The 26,171-nt window shown below is 40.5% G+C and overlaps 1 protein-coding gene across 5 annotated transcripts in view; it reads left to right on the top strand.

Annotated features, from left to right (window-relative positions):
- Positions 1-23,396, top strand: part of tox2 (TOX high mobility group box family member 2) — a 64,570-nt gene extending 41,174 nt beyond the window's left edge. For 4 of the 5 annotated variants that reach the window (XM_049732821.1, XM_049732822.2, XM_049732823.2 and 1 more), the window contains 6 exons: positions 13,206-13,490; positions 14,578-14,808; positions 18,222-18,302; positions 20,318-20,728; positions 20,969-21,120; positions 21,423-23,396. In XM_049732821.1, coding sequence (XP_049588778.1) covers positions 13,206-13,490; positions 14,578-14,808; positions 18,222-18,302; positions 20,318-20,728; positions 20,969-21,120; positions 21,423-21,465 — 1,203 coding nt within the window. In that variant the 3' untranslated portion in view covers positions 21,466-23,396. The remainder of the gene's footprint in view (positions 1-13,205; positions 13,491-14,577; positions 14,809-18,221; positions 18,303-20,317; positions 20,729-20,968; positions 21,121-21,422) is intronic. The other variant, XM_049732825.1, reaches the window with a different exon arrangement.
- The last annotated feature ends 2,775 nt before the right edge of the window (positions 23,397-26,171 follow it).

Raw genomic sequence — 26,171 nt, 5'->3', positions numbered from 1 at the left:
AACAGTCAGCACATGGCTCGATATACATCTGAACTATAACTACAGTAGTGTAGATCAGTGGTCCCCAACCTTTTTTGCGCCACGGACCGGTTATGTGTCAGAAATATTTTCGCGGATATAAATAAATAATACATTTATAATAAATATATAAATACGATGAAATAAAATGGTACGACTGGCATAAAAACAAGTATAAACAAGATGAAAATAAAACTCACCATTACGTTGAATTCGTGGGAGCTCTGAGCTTGTTTCTCAGAAACGAGCCGGCGTAATCGGAGACAATGACACTCCGGAGTGGTTAAGGTTTGTCTTTTAATACAGGATGCTTGGTCTCCATGTGCCCAAGCACTCATTGCCTCGTTAGCTAGCCTGTCGCCAGTCGCCACATATATTATGCAGAGTGGGCTTGCTTGGCAAGTCAGTCACCTGCGGTGATAAATCCATATTTGAAGTAAGACTTTCTTTTAAATGCAGGAGCTACTTTCATAAGTGACATGAAATTGGGTATGCATGTCTATCATGGATAGATGCATAAAAAGTCTCAAGGCACCATTGCTGAATAGAAATGCTATGTCTGCCATTTTGGTTTCCAGCGGTCATTTTAGGGTCATTTGGACATTTCGACCTTCAAACTGTCAAAGTTCCAAGTATGATGACTTGCCATGAAAGACAAAATGTCTAACTTCACTCCAAAATTCCGCCCCCTAAGCCATATTTGCTGAGCGACATGAACTTTTGGAGACATATCCATCATAAGTTGATGAACAAAAAGGTCTCAGCCTGGAAAGACATCCATTTCCACAGATCCTTAAAAAGAAATTCATCCAGGAAATTTTGTCGGATCGTTGATAAATTTGAAACATCCAGAATGGTCTGAGAGAAAGAACTACAGAAAGAACACCATAAAATATATTTGCAAAAAGTTTAGATTGTCGTCATTGTGCATGGACAAATCACAGCTGTAACCAGAAGTGTATAGATGCAATACTTGATTTGCTGGCAATGTACAATCTTTAGTTTCAATGTATTTACTGGATATGGAGATTTGTCGTTTTCATATCCGGTGATAACCATCACGTGTTTGCCATTTTTAGAGATGGATTATTCCAAATGAAAGGAGGTGAAGCAGACAGCAATTTAGATACTTTAAATAGCTTCTCGACGTTTTCTCGGTGCACGCATTTTCTTTTTTTTTGCTCTGTCAAGCTCCGCTGCTGAAAATCAGAAAGGTCTAAATCAAATAGTTTTCTGCCTGGCAAAGCTACCAAAGCGTAACGGAGCAAGGTTCATTTGTGCAGAGAAGGAATTTCTATTAAATCTCTGCCTCACCTTGACACACTCTGTTGACCGGATTCATTAAGCAAACGCCCGAGTTCAAACGCGAGAGGCCGTCGATACGAATACCTGGGCGGACAGTAAAGAGGGTTAATTCTTAATTTTGGACTCTTCGAGATGAGATGATTTCATTTTGGAGAGGGAGTCGCCGCTGTGCGCCCCTGCATGTGTATGTGGCTATGTGTGCACACTATAAACAATATCTCTGTTGTTGAAATGGATCCACTACATCTGGAGGTCAGGGGCTTATATTCAATCTTGAGCATGTTGAAAAAAATCCATTAGGGTTCATCTTTCCTGCATCAGCCATTCTATTGTGCTGCTGCAGTGAGATCTGTTTTCATCAGGCAGATTCAATACGTGAGCTGGGCAATGAAAAGAGGAGTGCAATAGACTTGGATGGAGAGAGTTGAGATGGAAGAAAGAAGAAATTGCAAAGAGGTGACTCTTATTCTAAATGAGCAAGCATATGCTGGATTTCATCATTGTGTATTTTAGAAGTAATTCACTCGAGTGAAATAACATTGAGCTCGCTCGGTACGGTGTGTGGACAAGGGCGATGAGAGTGTTTGGTCGCAGGTGCTCGCATAAAAGCATCAAGTAAATGGGCTAATTATGCAGAGAAATGAGTGGAGACCTATTGTGGTGATAGGTAAACATATTTAGGGAGCTATTATGGACAAAAGAGGCAGTGCATGTTTAGTTTGCTGAAAACAGAGTTTAGATGGAGTTTCTCTAGCTGGATTTATACTCCATGGTTCATGACACACTTGCATTTTTTTACTCTCAAGGGGTACTATTTGGATATACGTTGATGGGATGGAATCTGATATCTTCATATCAGAAAGTTTCTTCCTAATATGGAGAAAAATGTGATGTGTATCGGATATCTGCCCAACGGAGTTCATGGTGAAACATCACACATGACTCTGAAGTGTAACATTAGCCTAGGAGCTAAGACAAGAGGTAGAAAGGATGATCCATGGTTGCCGTGACAACGGCACAAAGGGCTTCACATGCCTACAGTTGACAAATATTAATAACATTGACCCCAAGGAGGGCAAAGAAAAACTACAAAACTGGGGAAAAATGAGAAACCATTGGGAGTTCTGAATCTGGTTGAATGTGAGGTCCCTCAAGAGTCTGCCCTTGAACCCTTGTTGTTCCATCTGTGTAGGCTACCCTTGGATCAAAGGCTTCAGAACATCAATGTTGGTTATCATGGCCAGACTGATGACACACAGCTGACTCTCAAGAACAAAAACAAACAACAAAAACATACCTTCATTTTGTGAATACATAGTTTAAGTGCTCCTTCTCTGTGACTGCACTCGACGAGGCCGTTCTATCCATGCCCCACTGTCATTGCATCTCCAGATTCCAAAACACATTAGACATTTAATACCTATGCTAAGGTTGCACTGATCTTATCAAAGCAACCAGGCGAAGATGCTCATCTCTGCCGGACTCACCGAGCTGTCTTGTTTTTTTGCCTCTTATTCTGGACTTTGTCAACAACAACAAAAACACGACCAATATACTTCTTCTTGTGGGATGATGGTGCATAACCTCACAATTGTGCTTGCTACCATCTGCACTTTATTTTCTATTATACGTGATTGAGAAAGACGCCGCTGAAATTCAAATGACCTCGGCCTCTTTTGCTCAATGGCGCGTGAGATATTAGCCCTCGTCAAAGTGCCTGCAGTGTGCTCGTTTGAATGCAGAGCAAATGATGAATTTACAATCGTACCAAGAGACGTCCAGGCATAACCCGCAACAAATTAGCAGATGAAGTCTGCACGATGTAGTCGAGCTAGCAGGTGTTTATTTGACTTCATACAGAGATGACAAGTGTTCCAGTTTAGCCTTATTTGTTAGAAACTGTTGCCATTTGTTCAAAAACAGTGCGTAAACAGACACAAAGTGCACGGTAGATGAACTTGGAATTTGCAAGTGAGTCTCTAAGTACCACAGCTTGTGATTGCCTGACATTTGGACTCTACCAGCCAACCCGTTGCAATAACATTCGTTGATGTCGTTGGATCTTCCCCCATGTGCAAAAGCTGCTCCGCAGCTCCATGAGCCCGCGGCCGGCTAGCTGGCTAACGTAGCGGATAAACAGCAGCTGCTCCTCCACAAGTCCAGAATAAGTAACAGGCAAGCATTGTTACAATGAAAGGAGAACATCATGTGTTTGACAGGAGAAGAAAGGCCAGGGTTCCATTCATGAATCTTAAAGCAATGTCTTAAATGGCTTTAAAATGTTTTATATTAATCGAAATATTTACACTTATAAGTAGGATTTTTAAGATTGGTCTGAAGTCTCAAAATAATTTTACGCTGCTGAAAAATTGTAATATTTTTAGATACATATTTTATTAATTTTATTTGACTCATGATAACAGTGCAGCACGGTTTAGCATCGGTTTGCACATCCGCATCACAGTTTGGAGTTTGTGGGTTCGATTCCGGCTCCAGCCTCCCCATGTAGGCCAATTGACCACTCCAAATTGTCCGTTGGTGTAATTGTGGATGTTATTGGGTGTTTGTCTATATGTGCCCTGCAATTGGCTGGCAAACAATTCAGGCCCTGAAGAGGGCTGGGATAGGCACCAGCATGCAGTTCACAAAATGGATGGATGGATGGCTACAATTAATGTCTTTGTTTCAATGTGAGGTATGGTTCAGTGCCAGAGATCACTTATCATATTATTCCCATCATGATTGTCGCATTAACTTGACCTGTGCGCTCCTTTATTCCTTCTCCTTCTTGTCCTTGTTCTTCTTCACATTGGCTTTGTTTTTCCTGGTGAGCAATGAAGTGCTCCTGGCAGGTGTTGGCGACTCAGCTGAGCCGACGCAAATGAAATTTGAGCTGCAATGTCAAGTGAACTTGTCACAGTCAAACTGCTGTGAATTATTGAGGAAAAAAATGGGCAGAGGTGTGTTTTAAAGCATTTTCCCTTCACTGTCAATGTTTTCGCAAACAAGAAAAATGGTGCATTTAAAAAGAAGCTCAAAAGGAGAATCGCACATAACTTTTCCAATTTCAAAGTACAATATTGCTCGATGGACTCTGCTTTATTAATCTTCTCTTTCTTCTGGACATTTTTTCCCCTCCTTTCCAATGAGAAAGGGCAAAAATGATTCTTTAAAGTCATTTGGTGGAAGGGATTAGAGAGCGTGTGCACAAAAAAAAAGATGGTGAACGTCTGGTACTTTCTCGACAGTTCACTGAGTCTCAGCAACAGAGTGGAACTTTATTAATTATACCAATGTTAACTCATTCACTTCCAGCCCAGTTGAAATTGATCTTTGACGTGTATAGCCGTCAATGGCAGTGAATGAGTTAAATCCTCCTATGTGAATACTTTTCATACTATGATTGTAAATGCCCCCACAATAATTCTGCAAAAAACATTCAATATGTGGGGTTCAACTGAACATTATTGCATTATTGTGCAGTATATAAAACTATTACAAAATCAGATATAATTTTATTATATCATTCATGATGATTTAAAATAATCCAAACATTCAATTAGACCAGATATTTAGGACTGAGCTTAGATGAGATATCATTTTTGCATCCCTATATGTATTTTATTATTGATTATATTGTATGACATTAATTATGTTCTACACAGTTCTAAATATTATTTATTTATACATGTCTGACCCCCATATATGAATCTTGAGTGGCCAAACACCGAAATTATACAAACCAAGAAAGGTTCCTTGGCTTTATGTAACACATTCATGTTTTCCACTTCCTCATTTTAGTACTGCGCTGGTAAAGCCTGGCTAATAAAAGGCTCCTATTAATATGTCCTGTTGCCTAGCGACGGCAGGCAGCGAGTAATAGCATTCTGTGGAAAAATAGATGACCGATAAGGAAGAATTCAATTCTTTTCTCATCTCCTGGGAGAAAGTGGCTTATTTTTTTCCCTTCTTCTTCTTCCCGGCAATGTGATATGAAACTGTAGTTGTACATTAAGAAATAGCGGTTATTTTCCATTCTCATCATTTTAAAGGGATATTTATTGCCGCTTAGGTTGGCAGCTCATCTTTTTTCCTCTTATAAAAGACAATTAATGTCTTGAGGCAATCAGAGGATATGGGCCTTGACTTCAACCATTTTAATCGGAAATTCTAAAGAGTCTGCATTAAATTAGCCAAAGCAAAGTTTTAAATTGCATTTCCTTCCCATTCCAAGTGTAATTTCGACCTATGTGTAAACATGGCCTTCAATATGGAAGCGCCACTCCAAAAAAGCACTCGCAATAATCTTACTTATCTGGGCCATCGCGGATAATCTCCGTAGAAGAAAATGTTCAATTTAGATAATTCATCACATCGTATTTCAAAAACAACAGTGCGAAAGATGAGCTACCGCACACCTGTTGTTGTTTTTTTGGGCCGCCATCTTCATTCCTTGCCGCAGATGTGATCAACGACACCACTCAAGTGAAGAAAAAACAGATGCGGCGGCGGTGGCGGCTGCAGATCGCCGGCATTATAAGGCAGATACATGGCGCACACAAGGCGTCTCATATTGGAACCCGCCGTGGGCCCCTGCTGGGCGTTATCATGCCATGAAATCATGTCCATATTGCACTGTGGCCTATCGCCTCATTCCGCTTTCATCAGCGCGAATATTCTGCCCCCGGTGGCGGGGAATAGCCGGCCCATGTCATCTCACTCAGAAATGAGTGGCCCACTAGCCACCAACCTCGGCTACTAGCTTCTAGCACCCCCTACTGTGCCACCAGACCAGAACACAAGGTCCAACATGATTCATGTAAGCCGAGAGAACATCTCTCAATTCCAGTCCGAGTCTGTGAATACTCATTCATTCAGGTCATATCATTCTGAGGGTACTGAAAACAAAGGTGTCAAGTCACAATGTACAAAATTAGCCTTTTGTTTGTGCCCTTTTTTTAAATATCTCCCTGATTAAGGTTTTTTATTGTTCACCAGTGCTTGTCGACAAGTTGCTTGTGTCAACCAATCCGCTTGTGTCTTGTCCAGGTGGACCTGGTTGCCTCCTCCATTTGTTTGTATTTGGTTCTCTCCTTCTGTTCAGTCCCTGTTGGTTCATTGTTGTTTCTTACTTCAATTTAAATCTTTTGACTAGTTTGTTTTATTGCTTAGACTTTAGTCATTTTGGATTCCTGCTTATTTTGTTTTATTCCCCAAGTACCTTGTTTGCCTATTTGTTCTCTTTGAATTGATTTTTGTGTGCTCCTCCCCACCCCGCTATTCTGCTTTTGGGTCCTCAGCCACTTGCAAACGTGACAAATGTAGCATTATAGTCATTATGTCCTTAAGAAAAATAAATAAATAGGGTGGTGTTGTAGTAGTGTACAAGAGGATCCCAGTGCCACAGCCTAAGCTTTTGTCCTCAATGGATTTCCCGCCCCCTTTGCATTACTTTTGTACTTGACGTCCGTCCTGTAGTGTAAAGCCTAATATCTATGAATGTGAATCACCTCTGATTAAAGCACAGCACTAGCCTGAGAAGACTAAACAAAAATAAGTATAGCCTAACTGCACATTTTCAAAACAAGGCATGAATGCATCACATCAGCCTTTCACTTCCATACAAGCGTCTATATGCACTTTTTTCTCCTCTTTTTTGTTCTTCCTCTTCATTCTTATCTTTGCTCACTCTTATTTTATTCATTTATATCTAAGGGGCGATGGTGGTGGGGGTGTCAAACTTAAAGTGCATTTGACACAGAAGTGAGGAGCCTCATTATCCGAGCATCCTTTTTTTTTTTTTTTTTTTTGCCGTCTGCTTGTCAGAGTTGGTGCGTCCTCCTCACAACTGTCATGTAAGACGGGAGATGCGATTCTTTCCGCTTTTTGTGAGGTGAGCCGAGACACGCCCAGGTCGAGGGTGGGGCTTGGTGGGCACAGAAGAAAAGAATAGGGGAAAGAAAATAAAAGCTAAGGAGGTTCCAACATCAGCTGTAATGAGCATCATGGAGGATGTCGCCGAGGGGGACATCATGACATTACTACCTGCCTTGTTGTCACATTGCCCTGAGCCAGCCCCCCCCCCCCCCCCCCCCCCCCCCCCCCCACCACACACACACACACACACCCACCCCCACCCCATCCTTCTAAAGTCTTCAGCCCCAAAGATGGTTGCATACAACTGCCTGGAGACATTTAAATAAGACATATGCAATAGTTCCTTTGTGACTCAAAAAAAAAAATCAAAATTTATGCCAAAATGGAGATGTTGTTTTGCATGATCCAAACAAAATGGCAATCAAAACAATCTTTCTTTATTGTTGTCCTTGGCAAAAGAATGAAATGCATTTGAATAATAACATAACATAACATCGTGATAAAAGAATCTATTCATCGTTGCCGCGACTATCAGCCTCCTGTGTTAAAACTATACAACAGACACAACACTGAGACAACCAGCATTACAATAGAGGCTTAAAGAAAAAAGAAAATACAAAAAAAAAAAACACAAGCATTTGTGTGTCTGGCACATCTTTAAAGCCAGCCGTCTCCTACAAAATGTTGGCGTGTTATCGACTTGGCTGTGACTACTGTTGTGTCAAGGTCCATTTCAGCGGTGTGGCTAGCTGGAGATATACTTGGACTAAATTGCCTTTTCAGTCCAGTTTTTGCTCGTTTGCGAGGTATTTCTGTTTGCCTGCCAGGATGACATCATTTGAGCACGTTTGAGCTAAAGTGCAAGATGTGTTTTATTGTTTCGCTTGTGGCTGTGGAACTCAACTGCTGTCCACATGTCGGCAGCTGATTGGGAGAAAAAAAAAAACAAGGTCCAAATCATGAATTGTTAATGTGTCCGTGTTGACCAGCTGCTTTGGTGTTTTCAGCCAAGCAGAAATTTGTTAAAATTGTCCATTATTTTTTATTTAATGAGATATTGATTCAAGACTAAATTTAATTTGTCTTGACTTACAATTCAAATTAAAAAAATCGCCTCTTTATTGGGTAGTTGGACAACCTAAATATATATTGAGCCACCGTACTATTTCATAGATTGAATTCCACTTAGCTAGAACCTGCATAATATTCAATGCCGAGTGCCCCCAATACAGTAAGAACGAAATCTATCTTCAGATGGCCTCCAATTAAGTTTCAGCATATGCTTCTTGCGCTTCTCTTGACTCAGCATTTGCGTAAAAGCAGCGTTGGCTCCCAATGTATGATTCATAAAACGGCTGGTGCATTAATTCAGTGTAAATGACCCCCCTAGTGCATGCAAAGCTTGATAAAGCAAAGACACGATAGGGAGAGAGCCGGGCGAGGAGGCTGTGGCGGCGGCGACTCGCCGTCGTTAGCGTGCCATGCCCTCGGGGCGAGCGTCGAGTAGCTTTGAGGAGCTTGCACACATACACACACGCACACACACACACACACGCACACACACACACACACGCACACACACACACATCTTCCTCTCCACAACCCCTCAGCCTGCAGGCTCGTGTTTACTGCGCTTTTTGAAGGATGGCTCCCGAGCGCGCCTCTAATTAAAGCTGTCACGGCTGGGTGCCTGCAGGGATAATGTTCTATTATTATAGTCATTTGTTTCAATTAAACGCTGGCTGATTTTACAATAGCGGCCGTGAACCTGCACGAGTGAGCCATCACTCTAAACAAGATGGCTCCAGTCAAGCAGCCAGGAAGAGGCAGAGTGTGCGTTTGTGTGTGTACAGTCACATGATTACGGTGTATTTGAAAAGAAAAAAAAACGTGGGAAGCTTATGAAAACTGTTCAAACAGTAAATAATGTGCTGTTATAGATTTTGTTTTATGCTCCAATGAAGAGGTAGCGTCTGTTTATTTTATATTTTAGTTAGGGTTGTCTCTGATTGGTTGTTTTTCCTCTGGCGCGGTGTTTATTAAAGTCTTTTTAGTAGTACAAGATAGCGCCAAAAAAATAAATCCCCATATAGACTACAATGTACTACAATGAGACTGTTCCGACAATTTTCACAAAAATGACAAAAAGTTATTATTTGGAGAATTGCAGTTTCCCCGTCCTAAATGAAGGCGACATCCATGAGTCACATGATCCTCGGGTATTAAAAAGGCACACAAGATGGGACAGAGCTTATTAAATCAGAGCAAACAGTGAATAATATGCAGTTTTATTGTCAATGGACTTCATTTTCAGCTCACATTTAACAGTTTAATGTGGAATAAAATGATCTATTGAGGCAAGAAAGAAGGGATTCCAGTCAATAATGAATCAAAACTATATGACGCTAATAAGGTAGGGTGGGGGAATAAAGAGTAGAAGCTACTCTTCAGGAGGACATGCCAAGGTGAGGTGTTTTAGGCTCTACATTAAATCTCTCTCCTTGTATCTGAATAGCACCCTGCACCCCACCATCTCATCTCAGTGCTGCTGGTCAAATCCCCTTAGCTAAATCAAATGGTGCAGGCAATTGCAGGTGAGGTCGGGCACAGAGCAAAAGGGAACAATGCCTCTGTGATATTCCATCTCCGACCTCCAATGTGCTGCACATAATTGGAAAGCCTTTTGTTATTTGACTCCCATTTGACTGTGATGTACAAGGGAGGAATGCAAACACGACAGGCGTAAAGACGGCGGCGCGGGGTGGGGGAGAAGCATGCTCACCGTCCATTTCCTGCCTTTATATCACACGTTTAGCCGCGCCTGGACGCTCGCTATTGAAATATCCAAACGGTTCACCTCGCTCACTGTCTTTGACGGATGGATTTGACGCCTCGTCGTCTTGTTTGATTTCTTTTGAGTACTTTGTCTCATTTTTCTTTTATTGAATGAGACCTCCGTAAAGGAAGTTATGTTTTGGTTGTGGGTTTGTTTGTGTTGTTATATCAACTTGTTATGAGCGATTAGCTCTTCTACCAAGTATTTTGAGAATAAAATAAAATACTGTAAATGGATGAGCAGAATTGAAACTTGTCTAACATGTTGAATCTAAATTGAATTCATCTGTTCCAAATTGCTGGCTGCTTGCCATATTTGCATTAGATCAGGTTTGAATTTGTTCAACTAATGATTAATTCAAAATAATAATTTTAAACAGAAATAATAATTTGTCAATTAATATTTTGACTAACCAATGAGCCGATTTAAAAATACATTTTTTCAATTTCTTTGCTTTTATTCACAAACATTGAAAATTGCTGGTGCAGAAAATGCATAAACAAAAATTCATGCGCATTCACTGAATGGTTTGCTTTGTATGTTATCAAAAAGTGGCAAAATACATGTAAATCTTAATTTTCAAAAGAAAAAGCAGGCATGTTTGCGAATGTCATTTTGATCAAACAACAATAATCAATCCACTTTTGTAGAAGAGAATATTTACTGTTGATTGTCTTAAATTCTGTCCCTAAAAAAACAATTTAAAATAATTGTTGATTCATTTAATAATTGAATTTTTGCACCTCTCGTCACTGACGATGTGTTCACCAATTGTGAATTTGGATTCAACTTCAATTCCTTGGGATTTCACAGTCGTTTAAGCCTGTGCAGAGTGCTGTTCATGGATTTTTGTTTGATGTCTGTCAATAGAAATGTATTCAAAGCGCTGCTGAAAGGGGCCAGCTTCATTGTGGGATGTTTGCTTCCGCTCGGAGCAAAATCATCTCAGTGCCAGAGAGTCATTCATGCTAAAAGCAGAGAGCGCGCTGACCGATAAATTCCTGTAACTCAATGTTCTCCCTCGTCTCCTTGCTCAGAAATAAAACCATGCCATTATGAATTAGCATACAGTACCTATGGCAACCGGCAACCTCTGTCTCTGTCTTTTATAATGTTTGTACAGTCATCTGTGACTGGTTTGAAACGGCTGCTGCTCAATGCCACAGATGATGATGATGAACCTTTCCTCGAAAAGTAATTAAATGCAGATTATTTGAATGAATTAATCACACTATGACAGTGATTTTTAAGTCTCTGGCTAAATGTAATGACTCGTGATAATGTATTACACAAAGGTCTGTTTTCTAAATTGGCATTGACCCATCAGACCTAAAAGCAACAAACAACTTGACAGGCAGAGTTGACATGGCAAATTAGGAGTTCCACAAGGCTCTTATTGTGAGCATGTGTTTTTCTGCTCAAATTTAACATAACATGCTTCTCAGCAAATATGTATAGCAAATGGAATCTTGCTGGCTGCTTGCCATATTTGCAAAATAAAGACTATACATATATACTATGTGTATATATTGGGGGGGGGGGGGGTTCAGTTGTGTACCGATTAACCGCTTCATTAGTCACTAGGCACGACTCTCAACTGGAATGTAAAAACTGTGATTGCTGTGAGCTATGAGAACCAGTATGAATGATGATGGCAGGGGGAGGGGAAAATATTTATGTACGATTCACAAACCAGCAGCAGCACAGTGAACTGATTTGTTCCGCTTTCAGGGTGGAAAAAATATCGATGCCAATCAAACGTAATCCGACATCGAACACTCTTGATGGAGCTAGGGATGAAAAGAGCAATTATGTCGCCGTGAATATGCGGAAATGCTGGTTTGTTCTATTGCAGGTAGTTGATCTCCTTGTTGTTTACATTAAACATGGTGGCTCCCATTAAAGGATGACCATTTTTTTTCCAGTGTGCGCCAGGAGGCTGTTGCTATGGAAATAGAAGCACAGTGGCTATGATAGGCCATTCATGTTTGATTAATTGGTTTTTCAACGCTTCTCGGCTTGTGAGGACCTATAAAGAGCAAGCCCGTGAAAAATGGAAAATTAATGGGTTTCTATTTCCTACTCCCCCCCACCCCCCCTTTACTCTTTTATTCACTTATTTTCATGAGGCTATTTCACCCCGGTGAGAAAAAAAGTGTTTTGAATTATGATTGGAAGTTATTCGAAATGCAAAAGGAATGTCTTTGTTCATGGCGGCAAACACAGAAAATGATGAGTTTGAGCCTCACTCGGCATTACTTTGTTGTTGTGCCTTTTTTTTTTTTAACTCAGGCAATCCGCCGGAGGCCTATTATGATTAGAGAGTCTTCATCTTTAAACCTCTACTTGTGTTTTTCAAGACCTCGGCTCTTTTGATTTGATCTTTTCCAGCTCTGGCACTAATGTGTAATGTATTATTTAAGTCATAAATGTTTAAAAACAAAGCAAAAAAAAAAAGAGAAACTAAAAAGTCCTAACAAATGCTGGCTCATCGCTTTCCGATCAAGTAAATTGCCAAACGCTTCCCCATTCATTACCGCATTAAAAGCATCCTTCTCTCGTTTTGTCTCTACGCATCTCAGAGAAACGCTTTGAATGTGTTTATTGTGCAGGGTCTTTTAAAAGCGCCAAGAACACAATGAGAATCTTCCGCGAGCACCCTTGAAGGAAAATAAAAATTTGAAGAACACTTTTCAATCTGCTTAAATTCAGTCTGTGGACCGAGCGCACGCAGTCTATGAGATTCGGCAATTGGTTTTTGTGAGTCGCCGACATTGTGTATTGATTTTGTTAAGATTCCAAATTATAATCGCGTCTGAACAACATTGCAGATGTGATAGCCAATCACAAAAAAAGAGGAGCAGAAAGTATCTACGAAGTATCAGGGATAATAAATACATTAATGACGTTATCCCCAGATTAATCCTCATGTGACGGTCAATGGAAAAAAAAATGCTAACAACATACACAGCCACTCTTACAGTATTGTGAGAGGGTTTCTTCCCTGTGTATGCTCACATAATTTATCATATTCATTGTCTAGCCTCTCTCAAATTGACAAAGCCCATCTCCTCTTCTATTTGCATATTTGGCTGATTGGCATTTGCACATTCTTGGGCTGCAGAGAAGATGATACTGTAGTAAAGCTGGTCTTCTTCTCTCACCCCAGATGCACGAGATGGCTTTGCACCACCACCACCTCCACCAACAACACCATCACCCCCACCAGCAGCACCACCCAGACGGCGTTCGTTACGACCCCGCCGGTAACCATCCCCTGATTAACCGATCGCCACCGATATTGGGCAACCCAATGAGCGCGCTGTCCCAGCTGAACCCTCAGCTGGGCCGGAGCACACTGCCTCACGGTTCCCCCTCACCTCCCGGAAGCAAATCTGCCACGCCCTCCCCCTCCAGCTCCAATCAGGAGGAGGAGACCGATCCTCATTCAAAGGTACTGATGCGGCTTGTAGTAGTAAACCTGAGAATGTTGTAGGGATTTTTTTTGTCCAATTCCGTTTGTGGTAGGGGATTCAAGGCATTTCAGATCTAGCGGATGAAAAAAGGTCCTATTCGCCAGAGGCTATCATCAGAAGTCAGCTGAGATTGATGGATGGATGGATGGATGGATGGATGGATGGATGGATGGATGGATGGATGGATGGATGGATGGATGGATGGATGGATGGATGGATGGATGGATGGATGGATGGATGGATGGATGGATGGATGGATGGATGGATGGATGGATGGATGGATGGATGGATGGATGGATGGATGGATGGGGTTGGATGGATGGATGGATGGATGGATGGATGGATGGATGGATGGACGGACGGACGGACGGACGGACGGACGGACGGACGGACAGATTGATTGACGGTTACGAATCCCAACTTGGTTCCTACCTTTCTTGCTAAAGAGGGTGCTGAGATATGCCCATCTTAGAAAAACAGACTGATGGATGATGCGAATCCCGATAATATATTAATAGGCCCCAGATGAAGAACTTGAAATGTATTTTGCATATTGAAAGGTCTCCTTCGACGGATGCTCTATTTGCATTCATTTGAATGCTAAATTGTAAAACTGTGCTCGTAAATCGCCTATGGGCCAAATTGTGAACGAAAACACACTGAGATTCACATACATGGCTAAATGCAAACGAGCGCTTTGGCGCTCTTAACACTATTAGATATTAGAAGAGCAGACTATCCCGAAATATGTCCCCTTCTTTTGCGTGTGCGAATAAAAATGATTAGCATCTCTCTCTCGGTCTCTGTATCGGTAAGTAATTCCATTTGCACTCTCCACTCCGCTTGTGAGACCGCCATCAAAGCTGGAGCAAATCCAGCAGGTGATTTAAAATTCCTCTTTCCCAGAAATGTCCATTTCTTTTAATAACTTGTTGAAAAAGATTTAATGGTTTCGGCAATTGCGTCATGCTGGTATAGCAACAGGCATGTGCTTGCTTCTCTTTGGAATTCTTCAGGGCAAAGTGAATGACGTGGATGGACGCTTGTTTGTCTGCTTTTTTCCAGATGACGGGTGAAAAACGGTCATCCTCCGAAATGATGAAGCCCAAACCCAAACCACAGAAGAAGAAGAAAAAGAAGGACCCCAACGAGCCCACCAAGCCCGTGTCAGCGTACGCGTTGTTCTTCAGGGACACCCAGGCGGCCATTAAGGGGCAGAATCCCAATGCCACGTTTGGGGACGTGTCCAAGATTGTCGCTTCTATGTGGGACGGCCTCGGAGAGGAGCAGAAGCAGGTGCATTGTCTTGGAACGATAAAGCCGCAAGTAACAGAAAATGTAACATGTAAAATGTAACACATTGGAAGTCGGCCATTTTGGCCATTTCCAGGGTCCTTCAAAAACAAACATTTCCGAGATATTTTGTCCCCATGTAAGCAAATTTGAGCCATGCATCATGCTTAGACCCACAAAAAAGTCCCTAGACTGATGCTAGATGAAAAATTTGGCATTTTGTTGGAAGTCATCATGGGGACATTTTGGCCATTTCTGGGTAATTGGCAATGAAACAAAAATCAACCCCTGAAGCATGAATCCTTGTTAAATTTGGTTGCCACATCTATCAAGAAAATAGAAAAAAAATCCAAGAAAGTGAGCGGGTTTCAATGCATTCTGAAGTGAAATCCTGTCGAAAACATATTTGATGATTTTATTTGTGGCACAGATTTTTTATTTGTAGTTTGAGTGAAAAGCTCTCACCTGGCTGACAAAAGGCCTCAAGTTAACTGTGTTTGTGTGCCACCAAACACTCTCCAGGTGTCGGACTTTGCAGGCTGTCCGTCGTTTTTATTCGCAGTTAATTTTTGCCGCCTCCACCGCTTCTCCTTGCCATGAATCTTCATTTGGGCGTCTGACACCCCTGAATGTGAATTCCTCATTTCCTGTCCTTTTATTTATATGTGTTGCTGGGTGATTTGATCACGCCGAGGGAATACGAGATTAGCAATTGTATCCGCGTCCTTGGTTTGGCCTCAAGGACATCTGCTGCTGAATTGTTATAGTTTGCAACCCGCCGCATGCTTCCAAAAAACATTTTCCACGTTACCTAGGTAGAGAAAAGGGCAAATCTGCCATTCCCCCATTTTGTTTGCTCTTTTGTCAGTTCAGTCAAACGTGTCAAACCTCGTCATTGAGCTAATGGCGTTGTTCTGGCGAGAAAGCTCTCTGGCTGTCGTTGCGCTGATTGCTCTCTTTCCAGAACTGACTAATGGATATAACTTTTCAATTAATAAAGAGCATGAAAGAATTATGTCCAGCAGACTAAATGTGACTAATGATTATGGCATAAAATGTAAAAGCTAAAAATGATACCCACAAATGATCCAAGTATTTTAATGGATTTACAGACTGATCAATGGATGGATTGATGGACAGATAGATGGATTAGTTGCCGCATGCTTCTGTTATTGTACGACACAGGTGTTCAGCCCGCAAATAATCCCAATGAAAATATAAATGTTTTTAATTTAAAAAGATAAAATGCGTACTGGAATCAATAAAAACATAAGGAAAAAATAAATGCGAATAATTATCGTTTGGGGCGTTCAAGGACACTGTCAATTGCTCCGCGTTAACAGCACTTTCCAATTAGCTGCTGTGTCCTGTTATGATCAATCAAACATGACAAAACTTTCTTTGTTTTGGTCTTTTTGTGTTTGAGATTATGTAGTCGACAGTGTTGTCCTTGAGTTTTCTTTCAAGCATGTTTTTGTTTATACTTGCCTTGTTATCATTATTCTTCTATTTAATTCCCAGAGGCTTTGTGATGTGAGATCAATGCATTATTTGGTATGTGTTTGTCCTGAAGACGTCATGTTCAAGCTGCCCCAGAAACACTAAAGCACTTTCTTTTGTTTTGAGTTAAGATGAAGATGTTTCTTTAATATATTTTTGAAGAACATGAATTAGTGAAGTATTGTAAAGGTTAATACTGAGGCTAGATATTACCGTACACAGATATTAAAAGTCGCCTGACCTGTTTTCTTTTCGTATTTTCAATGTTTTCGTCAAGATAGTGTGTCATTTTTAGGGGCCTCAACATACGTAAAACCTAACATTAAACATTAAAAATCAAACAGAAAGTTAGCCAAGTTGGTTTGAATAGTCAATTTTAGATTCGATTGTAGGGCCCGGGCAATATGGATTTTTTTTTTAGGCCGATGTTAATTCTGATTTTGTCGGACAAAAATAATGAGATAACCGATATATTATTTTTAAAAACATACAATAGGTGAAAGAAAACCTTTCTCAAACCTTTTTTTTTGCATTTGAAATACGGTATTGACGTACAGAAGGTTCAACGAAAACGAGTGTTTGGGTCTATTTGTCGCAGCTTTAATCGTCACTAGAGGTTGTTTCTTCTCCACGCCCAGAGCTCATCACTCAGCTGGCTGTCAGTAGGGTGCAGCGTTATTGTCTCCTGTAATTAACTGCTTATCAAACAAGCGTATTTCATTAAGCTACAATTAGGCGAATAATTTGCACAGCGCACCTCTGTGTCGGGGTGGCAACGGCAGCGTACTCGCCTCTCGCGGCTTTAATTTGCGCTGACCTGCAGCCTCCCAATGTCGGCTAATGAATCCGCTCTTTTTGAAGTAATTAGACATCCTTAGGCGGGGGTAATTTATTTAAAAAGTCAGTGTCACTGTGTAAATTGTTAGCGGTGTTGAAATTAATTTGAAACGAAAGCTGCTGGGAATCGTTAGAGATTTTAAGTGGTTGCAGCAATTTTTTTTTTTTTCACTCCCACAGTCCATGTAAAGATGTGAAGTGTCATTAGATTAGCATTGATGCGAGCAGTAGAACAACATCTGTGTTATATAGACATTTCACGCCATTAGTGTCGTCAGAAAAGACCGTTAAAGGTTTAATACAATTTCTTCGAGGGAGAGAATAAACATCAGCTGGAGAATGTATCCACCTTATTTGCTTGCGTGTGTCTCTGCCTGTTTGTTTCCATGTTAGTTGTGGCTGACAGCTTACACGACATGCAATGGTAGCACATGAATGCTTAATGGTTATTCGAGACCACCTCTTGGAAAGAAAATGACCCCCCGCCACATGTAGGGCTCCTGAGGAGGATCACCCATGACAACTTCACTTCATGGAAACACACTGAAAAAAAAAGAGACTCGGCTGCAAATTTGATCAAATGTTTTTTTTTTTCCATTTACTACTATTGCTAGGTGGTGGGGAACTTGGAGAAGTTGTTGAATGAGTTACAAATCTGACACCAGCAGGATCCACTCGATCATGTGGTGCCACCAAGAGCACGGTCTGATGGCCCAGATTGTCAGGGAAGGAGGACAAAATAAATAATGAATTAATTATGAACAAAATTTTAAAAAAATAATAATAATAAAATTAAATTAAAATTAAAAAAATAAAAGGAGGGAAAGAGTTTGGAAGCATGCAGGAGCACGGGACACAAGTGCAGGTCCATGCCAGAGTTTAACTCTGCATGAAGAATGAGCACATGGATATTTTGGACATAAAGGAGAGCTATTTGCACACTGGTCAACAATTGTTCGCTCCATCAAGCTAGTACTCAATAACGTGATACGTAACACTTGTCATTTTCTCTGAGCCTATGATGACCTCCTGATGCGAGCTCACTTTGTAAGTATTGTTGTCATTGTTTGTTCCTGCAGAACTACAAGAGGAAAACAGAGGCGGCTAAAAAGGAGTACCTGAAAGCCTTGGCTGCCTACAGAGCCAGTCTGGTTTCTAAGGTAACCGTACGTGTGCAAGTGTGCATACGTGTGTGTAGGTCATGGTTTTGATATACATGGGTCAGCAGTGATATAAAGGATGATAAATTAAACCAGGAGAAGGAATAGGAAGCGTTTTCGTGTGTGATGGGACTTTCGAGTGTTTGTTCACATTTTCTGCTCGCTACACTTTATTTGAGTCCAGAAAACAAGCCTGTTTTTTAGCAGTCAATACCTACAATCATTTAAATTATACATAAATAAATATTTGAAATAATCAATAAATAAATGGAAATACTCTAATAAATAAGTACAAACAATATTTCACTCCTTTTTATGTTTTTATGTACGCCTTGAAATATGAATAAATAAATAATGGTGAGTATTGTAAGACAAAAATCAAATATAAACTAATACAAGTAAATATCACTCCATCATTTTAATTTTTTGACCAGCTGCAATGCATCATAATACGTTTGTTTGTTGTTATCCGCATTTCCATGTGTGACTTCCTCATGTAACATCTTCAAACCCTCCCTTCCGAAGCACATGCATTTCACCACGTTCCTCCTGCATTGTTTTCTTTTCAGAAAGTGATATTTCCATACTAAGCCCCACCCCTCCGTCAGCGCCCCGTCTCGTTTCCTCTCCCCGAAACAAGCACCTTGATTGAGGCATGAATAGTTCATTCATCAGCCTCTTGACGGCGGGCGCACTTTTAACTCAAAGCCGCTTGTCTAAGCTCAATTACGCCTTGATTGAGGCTATACATTGACAAGATTGCTAGTCAAAAATAAAAACTTTGTCGGCCAATCAGATGGCAGGTTCATTGAAATGAGACTTTTGACTCTAAGTGGATTTGGAGGTAATCGTGGCTGCACATCATCATCGTGCACCTGTTGCCTTTTTTTTTTGTCTAGTTAACAAATGTAGCTAACTACCCTGTAGCACAAAATATCCTGGGAAAAAGTCTTTTCATAATCACGGTTTAAAAATGACTCTTAGCCTCGGGTGCTTTGACTTGGATAAATCGAAAATCGATTGAATGACCGCTCCTCCTTCTCCTCACTAAATTCTTTATAATATCATGTTGTGTGTGCACCCGCTAGTCTAAACACTGAATTCTGATTAATATTGCTTTTGTGGAATATAAATTAAGCAGCCAAATTCACCAACTTTTATCCAAAATGGCCGCCCCCTGAAGTGGATTTAAAAAAAAAAAAAAAAAAAAGAAAACATTAATCTGAGTAGTTGGACTAATTGCACTGCAAAGAACACATTATTACAAAGATTTTTTTTAGCTGACTTCCCCTTTAAGTCACCATTTCATTTTCCATTTAGTCCTGCTATCACCTCTCCATCTATCCCTTCATCCGTTTGCATTGATTATTCCAAGGGAAAAGAGTCAGGGGTGTACATCACTCCAACCCCGCTTGACATTTAATGACAAGAAGTGCTTGTATGGCACACATCACACACACACACACACACACACACACACACACACACGCACGCACGCACACAGACACACACAAACACACACACACACACACACTTTTTTGCCAGTTAAATTTCATATTATTAGAAGTGAAGACCTTTGTTACAGTATTGTCAGTAGTATCTGACAAAGCCAAACTATTGCAAAGTAAATATATTACAATACGAATGTTTCATTCAGTGAGTGTGAGTGAAAGTGGGTGTTGTATGTTTATTTTGTGTATGTATAGAAAAGGAAAAAAAAAGCAATAGCGCTGGCAGAAAGATGTGATTGTTTGTTGGAACAATGGAGCGTGCTGTTGGTCGCCTTATGCTGGCACGCCGCCTCACACTGGCACATTTCACACCATTGAAACTTTGCTGTTACAATATCACACACTAGGATAGTTTTGACTCGCATGGAGTCGAGACAACGCACTCATTGACTGACTTGAACTCAAGCGGGTTGTGTAGAAGGGGCCGGAGTTGCAGAATTGCCATAAATACAGAGCAAGAAAAAAATGTGAGAATCAGATTGTTGTTGTTGTTGTCCTCTGCAGACGTACAACGACCCCGTGGAGCCAAAAAGTGCCCAAACAAGCCAAGCGTCTCCTCACATGCTTTCCGCCAATCCCTCCCTGTACAGCGTGCCACCCCCACCTCAGCCTTCGTCCCCCTACCTGGGACCGGGGGCCTTCCCCCTCGCCGACCTGCAGAGCTACGCCGGCCATGCCCCCCGCCACGCCCTCTCGCAGACGCTCAGCCAAACGCAGATGCTGCCCAGCATTAGTGCCTCTCCGCCCTCCTCCTTCCAGATCAGCCCGCCGCTCCATCCCCATCAGCAGCTGTCCCTGCACCAGAGCTCGCTGCTCAACCAGCCAATCCGCATGCAACAGGTCCAGTCGCAGCCAATCATCTCCCACCAGATGGGCCTGCAGGCCTCCCTTCATTCCCCGCCTCCTGGCCAGCAGGTAGCGTCTCCCTAAAATTAGAGTCCGGCTAATATAGATTCTTGGGTAGACCGATCAGCCCGTTTTGATACGAATGACCAAACAATTGATTGTTTTATAATGCTTTGTCCCATCGTACAGTATTTGGTTGAGAGAAAAAGCTGCAAAAATTGGCCAATTTTTTGGTGGACGGTCAATGTTTAATGTAAAAAAGACTAAAATATCTTCAGACGTATATTCAGAAAGCTGCTCTTTCTTCAGGGCTTTCCCCACCTCCAGGCGGAGTATCAGAAGAGCATCGGGGGACCACAGTCTCCAGGGGGGTCTGGGGGTCCCGGTCCAGGTCCGGGGGTTCTTCCAGGCCACGAATGGGATGGGGAATACTGCAATCGGGAGTGCAGCAACCACTGCAGGTAAGTGATTTGGGAAAGTTCATCATTTGTGAGTTGATGGTAATGCCCCAACTTCTTGCTCTGATTATCATTTAGGCAGTTTTTGAGTCAATAGAGTTCTTGCATAATCAATACAAAATGGTCCCCATATTCACAATACGGAGGACATAGGGAGTATCCTCTAATAATTGATTCCCCAACAAAAAACGTGTACAATTGCCAATACAGTAGTAAATTGAATTCATTCATATCAATTCGTTTTAGAGAGTATGGATCCCCTAAAATCACAAATCAACAAATTGCCCTTGTGATGTTTTTTGCAGCGGCAACATGATAGGCAGGGACAAGCCCCTCTACCTCACCTGAGCCATCACCGGGATGTCAAAAGTGGCCACCGATGGGCCCGACCAACCATCTCTTCTATCCCTTCCCTCCTCTCTTACATAAGTGTACATACGTGTACTTAAACATACAAACACGCCGCTCCACGCTATCGTTTCCTCTCGTTGTTGGACTTTTTCAGAGGGACCAGCTGAGCGGTGGGGACGGGGCGACTTCCTGTATAAGCACTTACGAGGCCCCCACCCCCTTTCTGGTGAGGACAGGTTGTGGAGCACTTGTCCTTTTTGTCCCCTCAGGGACCCCATCCAGCTTTAATTGGAGAAACTTTGTTCTTGTTGTTGTCGTTGTTGTTTCTCGTTTTATTTATTTCTGCCTTGCTTTACCCCCCACCTCTGCTCTCAGAAAATATTTACTCCCACTTTGACGTTTGCATTTGCTTAAAGGGGACATATTGTGGCCATGTTTGAATTTTTCATGTTTGTATACAGATAGTTGGCTCTCTGGAGTGCCTGTCCACCCATTAAGTGAGAAATGAAATGAGTCTTAATTGTATATTTGACAATGTGCCTGAGCGAGCCCATAGATACATCTGCCCACTGTGATGTCACAAAGTGGCTAATTTGCATAACCTCTATATTAAATTTCTCAACCAATGACGTAGCAGATTAGCATTAGCACCCTTACACACTAAAAGATGCTGGGTTCTTTCCTAACCAGTTCGATATTCGGGAAGATACATGATATGTCTCCTTTAAGGGCCCGCAAAGAGTTACAAAAAAATATCATGTCCTTTTTTTCAGTTTTTATCCTTATATTTAAATATTAAAGACCCATGGAGGTCCAATGAGCTGTCACACAGTGTGATTGTAAATACAACTTTTATGGGATCAAATAAGGAAGTTCACGTAGGGTTCTTCATCTTTAAAAAAAAAAATAATTGTGTCAGTCATTGAGAGCGCGTTTGCGTGTGTTTACTTTTTTTTAGGCTGGATTCAACACACATTTCCTGACATGCAAGGACATAAAAAATAAAATTAATAATAATAACCTAATAAAACATTGCCTCTAGTAAGTCATATGAAAAGTATCATTTTGTCCCCTCTGTGACGTCAGTTTTAGACTTTAAAATATTTTTAGTTGACTTTTTCTTTCATAGATTTCTGGTTGCGTTGATATTTTTTTACCTCCTGTGTGATGGACATGAAATAAATTTTACAGAAAAACTCGCCTGACCATTTTGAGTTATACAAAAAAAATAACAAGTCAAGACAAAAAAGACAATTGTCAATAAATTATTTGTAAAGTCAGTAATTATAAATATTTTAAATGGTCAACTTTTTTTTACCACTTGCCCATCGCCCAAATACATTTTATTCATGAAAAATTTTAATGACTTTCCCCTATGTTTTAAAATAAGTTTCATTTTGTTTTTATTTTGCTTTTGTGTTCTGTGGTCTTATTTTGCTGTATTTTACTTTTTGTGTTATTTTTTTAATTTCTTTTTTTTCTGTTCTGTTTTAAGGTTTTACTTTGTATTTTACATTTTGTTTGAATAGTTTTGTGGTATTTTATTAGCTTTATTTTTGTTTTAAGGTTTATCTTTTTGTTTTGTATTTTTATTTTGTACTGTTTGGTTTTGTTTTTATCAGTTTTTATTTAATTGTTTTATTTTTTTGTTGTTTTGTTTTTTGTGATGCAATATCTCATTTTAATTTGATTTCTTTTTTTTTGCTTCAGTTTTTTGTTCATTTCATTGTATTTACATGTTTTTAGTTTTGAGTTTTGTTTGATTTATTTGTTCACACTCCCTGACATGAGGTCTGCCCTAAGCTCAATTTTCTTTTTCTTTCTTTTGTACATGTGTGGCTGCTGCAGAGTCTCTTGTGTCACAATGCTTTTATTTTCCCAAGTTGCATTTTGAAGATGATGATAATAATAAACATGTTGAAAAGTGACGATGTTGCCTGACATCTTTTCATTTATCCACTCTAAACTTTGAATCTATTTCATTATGGTATACAGTCAGCGGTTTTGTTGTGACACACTGAAGTGTAATTGGCTTTCAATGTTTTTTAAATATTTAATGTTTTTTAATTTAAATATAATATAAGTATGCAGAATCTTTCAGCTGTCATTGACCTGCATTTGTTTTGTTCAATAGAGGTCAAACGATATAAAATGTTGCAAATCACTTGAGTGTGTTTCTCCTCATTTGAAATGTGAGAAGAGAAAAAAAAAAAATTCTTGTTCACGTGGGTGTCGCCTTGAAGGACTGCAGCAGGCAAAACTGTTTCATTTGCAACTTTGATACCGCTGCGGTGAACAAGTCATGCAGAGAGAAATACTGGGACTATACTCAAAGTTTTGAACAAAGCTCACATTGCCAATTTTATGCAAAGATAAAACTAATCATGTGGCAACACATTTGAAAAATATGACGATGCTTAATATGATTTTGCAGCATTTGTTGCAGTTGCATCTCATGTCGAGCGGGTGACAAAATGTACCACAGGACAGGATGTGACACGCGAGGCTCAAAGAACATTTGCGGTTTCACATCACCTCATTTGATGTAACCTCCTTCACTTTCTACGTGGCAACTTCAATATTGTCCCGTTGCATTTGTGTCATTTGAGCCCTGCGTGCTATGTGTAAAGTAGATATATTCTTATTTATATTCTTTGTTTCACAACATTAAACAAGAAGTATACGTGTACATAAAAAAAATGCTCAGAAAATGTGAATGAAAATTTTTATATTTTCTCCTCTACTCCACAATGACTTCTTCTTCTCTATCTAAATTGATGACCTCTTTACTAATCTATATCTTTGTCATTTGTGGTCTGCAGCTGTAGCATGGTCTCAAAGTAATTTCAGTGGAAATGGGAAATACAGGTAATTGTGCTTGAGAACTCTGGCCACAAGTCTCACAGAGTCGTGGGCGACAAGTCGGGTGACAAAAACCAGAGTGGAAACCACCAGGTGCTGTGGTGTCGGTCTGTGTAAAAATGAACATGATGGAGCCTCAAGATTTTCTCCTTCTCAGCACTTGTTAGCATAAAGTGGAGATGAGTCAGATGGCGAGATCTGTGCAAGTCTACAACACTGTGAGAAAGTAACAAAGAGGTCCCGTGTTAAATGCTTCACACCATACGTTTGTTTCTACGAGTTGTTCAAGAAATAAGGAATTAAAGGCGTGTCAGCAGTTTTGTCTGTCACCTGACCGTCACATATTCATTTTCTTTCAAGCCCTGATGGTAACACTCAAAGCGGTGCCGTGATAAACTCTTCAAATTACAACATCACCATCAATTCAAACCTATCCAATCGCTCATTAGCGCGCTAATTGCATCCGTTAACTGCTCGCAGCTAATGACTGAAATCCCGTTTTCCTCTCGCACCCATGCTGACTTTGTTTCTGTGCTTGTTGCTGTCAAACATTCTGGAGAAGCCCATTTTTATTTTTCTATTATATATTTATTGTTGGTCACATTTTGATTTGATTTGCGGATTAATCAAATGAATGAAAACGGCAGTGAGGAATGTCTATTCCTGTCTAATTGAATTACGGGCTGTGGCGTGTGTGATTTTCTGTGTTTGTGTTTGGCACCTGCCATCTGTTTGCCTGAGAGCAGCTCTATTAATAAGCCATTCACATTGAGATGGGCCTCTGTTCTTCATCCCCCTCTTTCCATCTAAATGATCAGAAGCTGCCAAAAACCCAGAAAGCAAAGACAAAAGAAGGCCTTTTTCCAAATACACCTGAGCCAAAAAGAACAGAACTGCCATCTAATTACCAAGGCAAACAATTAAGGCTGTGCATATGTATTGACGAGGCAACTCACAGGGGAGCATATGCTGATGAATAGCTCAGGATAGAAACATAAAGCGAAGAGTGAATATATTTCAATGCTGTTATGATGTTATGCAAAGTTAAGTAAGGATGAAAGTATGCATGAGAGGCGTAAAATAGGCCTTGCTTTGCCCCTTTAAAACGTCTTCACACTCGCTTGTTTCTTTGGTTGCTTCTTTTTAATCATTCATTGACACAAATAGTGGAAAATTTTAAGTTAAAAACAACTGAAGTATCATGGAAAATCCACTTTTTTTTTGCTTTTATATTAATTTTATTGTGTACTTGGAGTCGCCAAGATTGTAGAAAAGTGTAGTCTATCCCTCCAGGTGCTGCAGAGATACATTTATGATCTGTTTGGAGGCTATTTTTTACTCCGTTAAGTTTTCTTTGTTTTCTATTACGTATTTGTATCTATTACATCACATCCATTGGGGCGGGACTACCAATTAAGGTAAATGGGTGCGGCCAAACGGGTTCCGCCATCTTTATTACTCGAAGGGATTCCAATCCACACTACTCATTGCACCGTCCCCTAGTGATGTGCATTCCAGTTCTTTTAGGTGAACTGAATCTTTAGAATCAATTCACTCAAAAGATTCGTTCAAACGAATCGTTCAATGAATCCCCCCCCTCCCCCCCCCCACACACACACAATGATACGGCATTTTTTTCTTTCTATATCCAGTGGAAACAACCCATAAACATCAAACAATACAACTACCCCCCCCCCCACACACACACACCAAATTATATAATAATAATAATAATAATAATAATAATAATAATAATAATAATAATAATTGGCTCGGGGTAATTCACATATTTCTTTCTATAATACAACACTTACACATTGATCCGTTGGCAACAGTCTCAC

The sequence above is a fragment of the Syngnathus scovelli genome, chromosome 11 (assembly GCF_024217435.2).
Source record: "Syngnathus scovelli strain Florida chromosome 11, RoL_Ssco_1.2, whole genome shotgun sequence".
Lineage (NCBI taxonomy): Eukaryota > Metazoa > Chordata > Actinopteri > Syngnathiformes > Syngnathidae > Syngnathus > Syngnathus scovelli.
The sequence above is the reverse complement of the archived record's forward strand: the minus strand, read 5'-3'. Positions and strand labels throughout refer to the sequence as shown.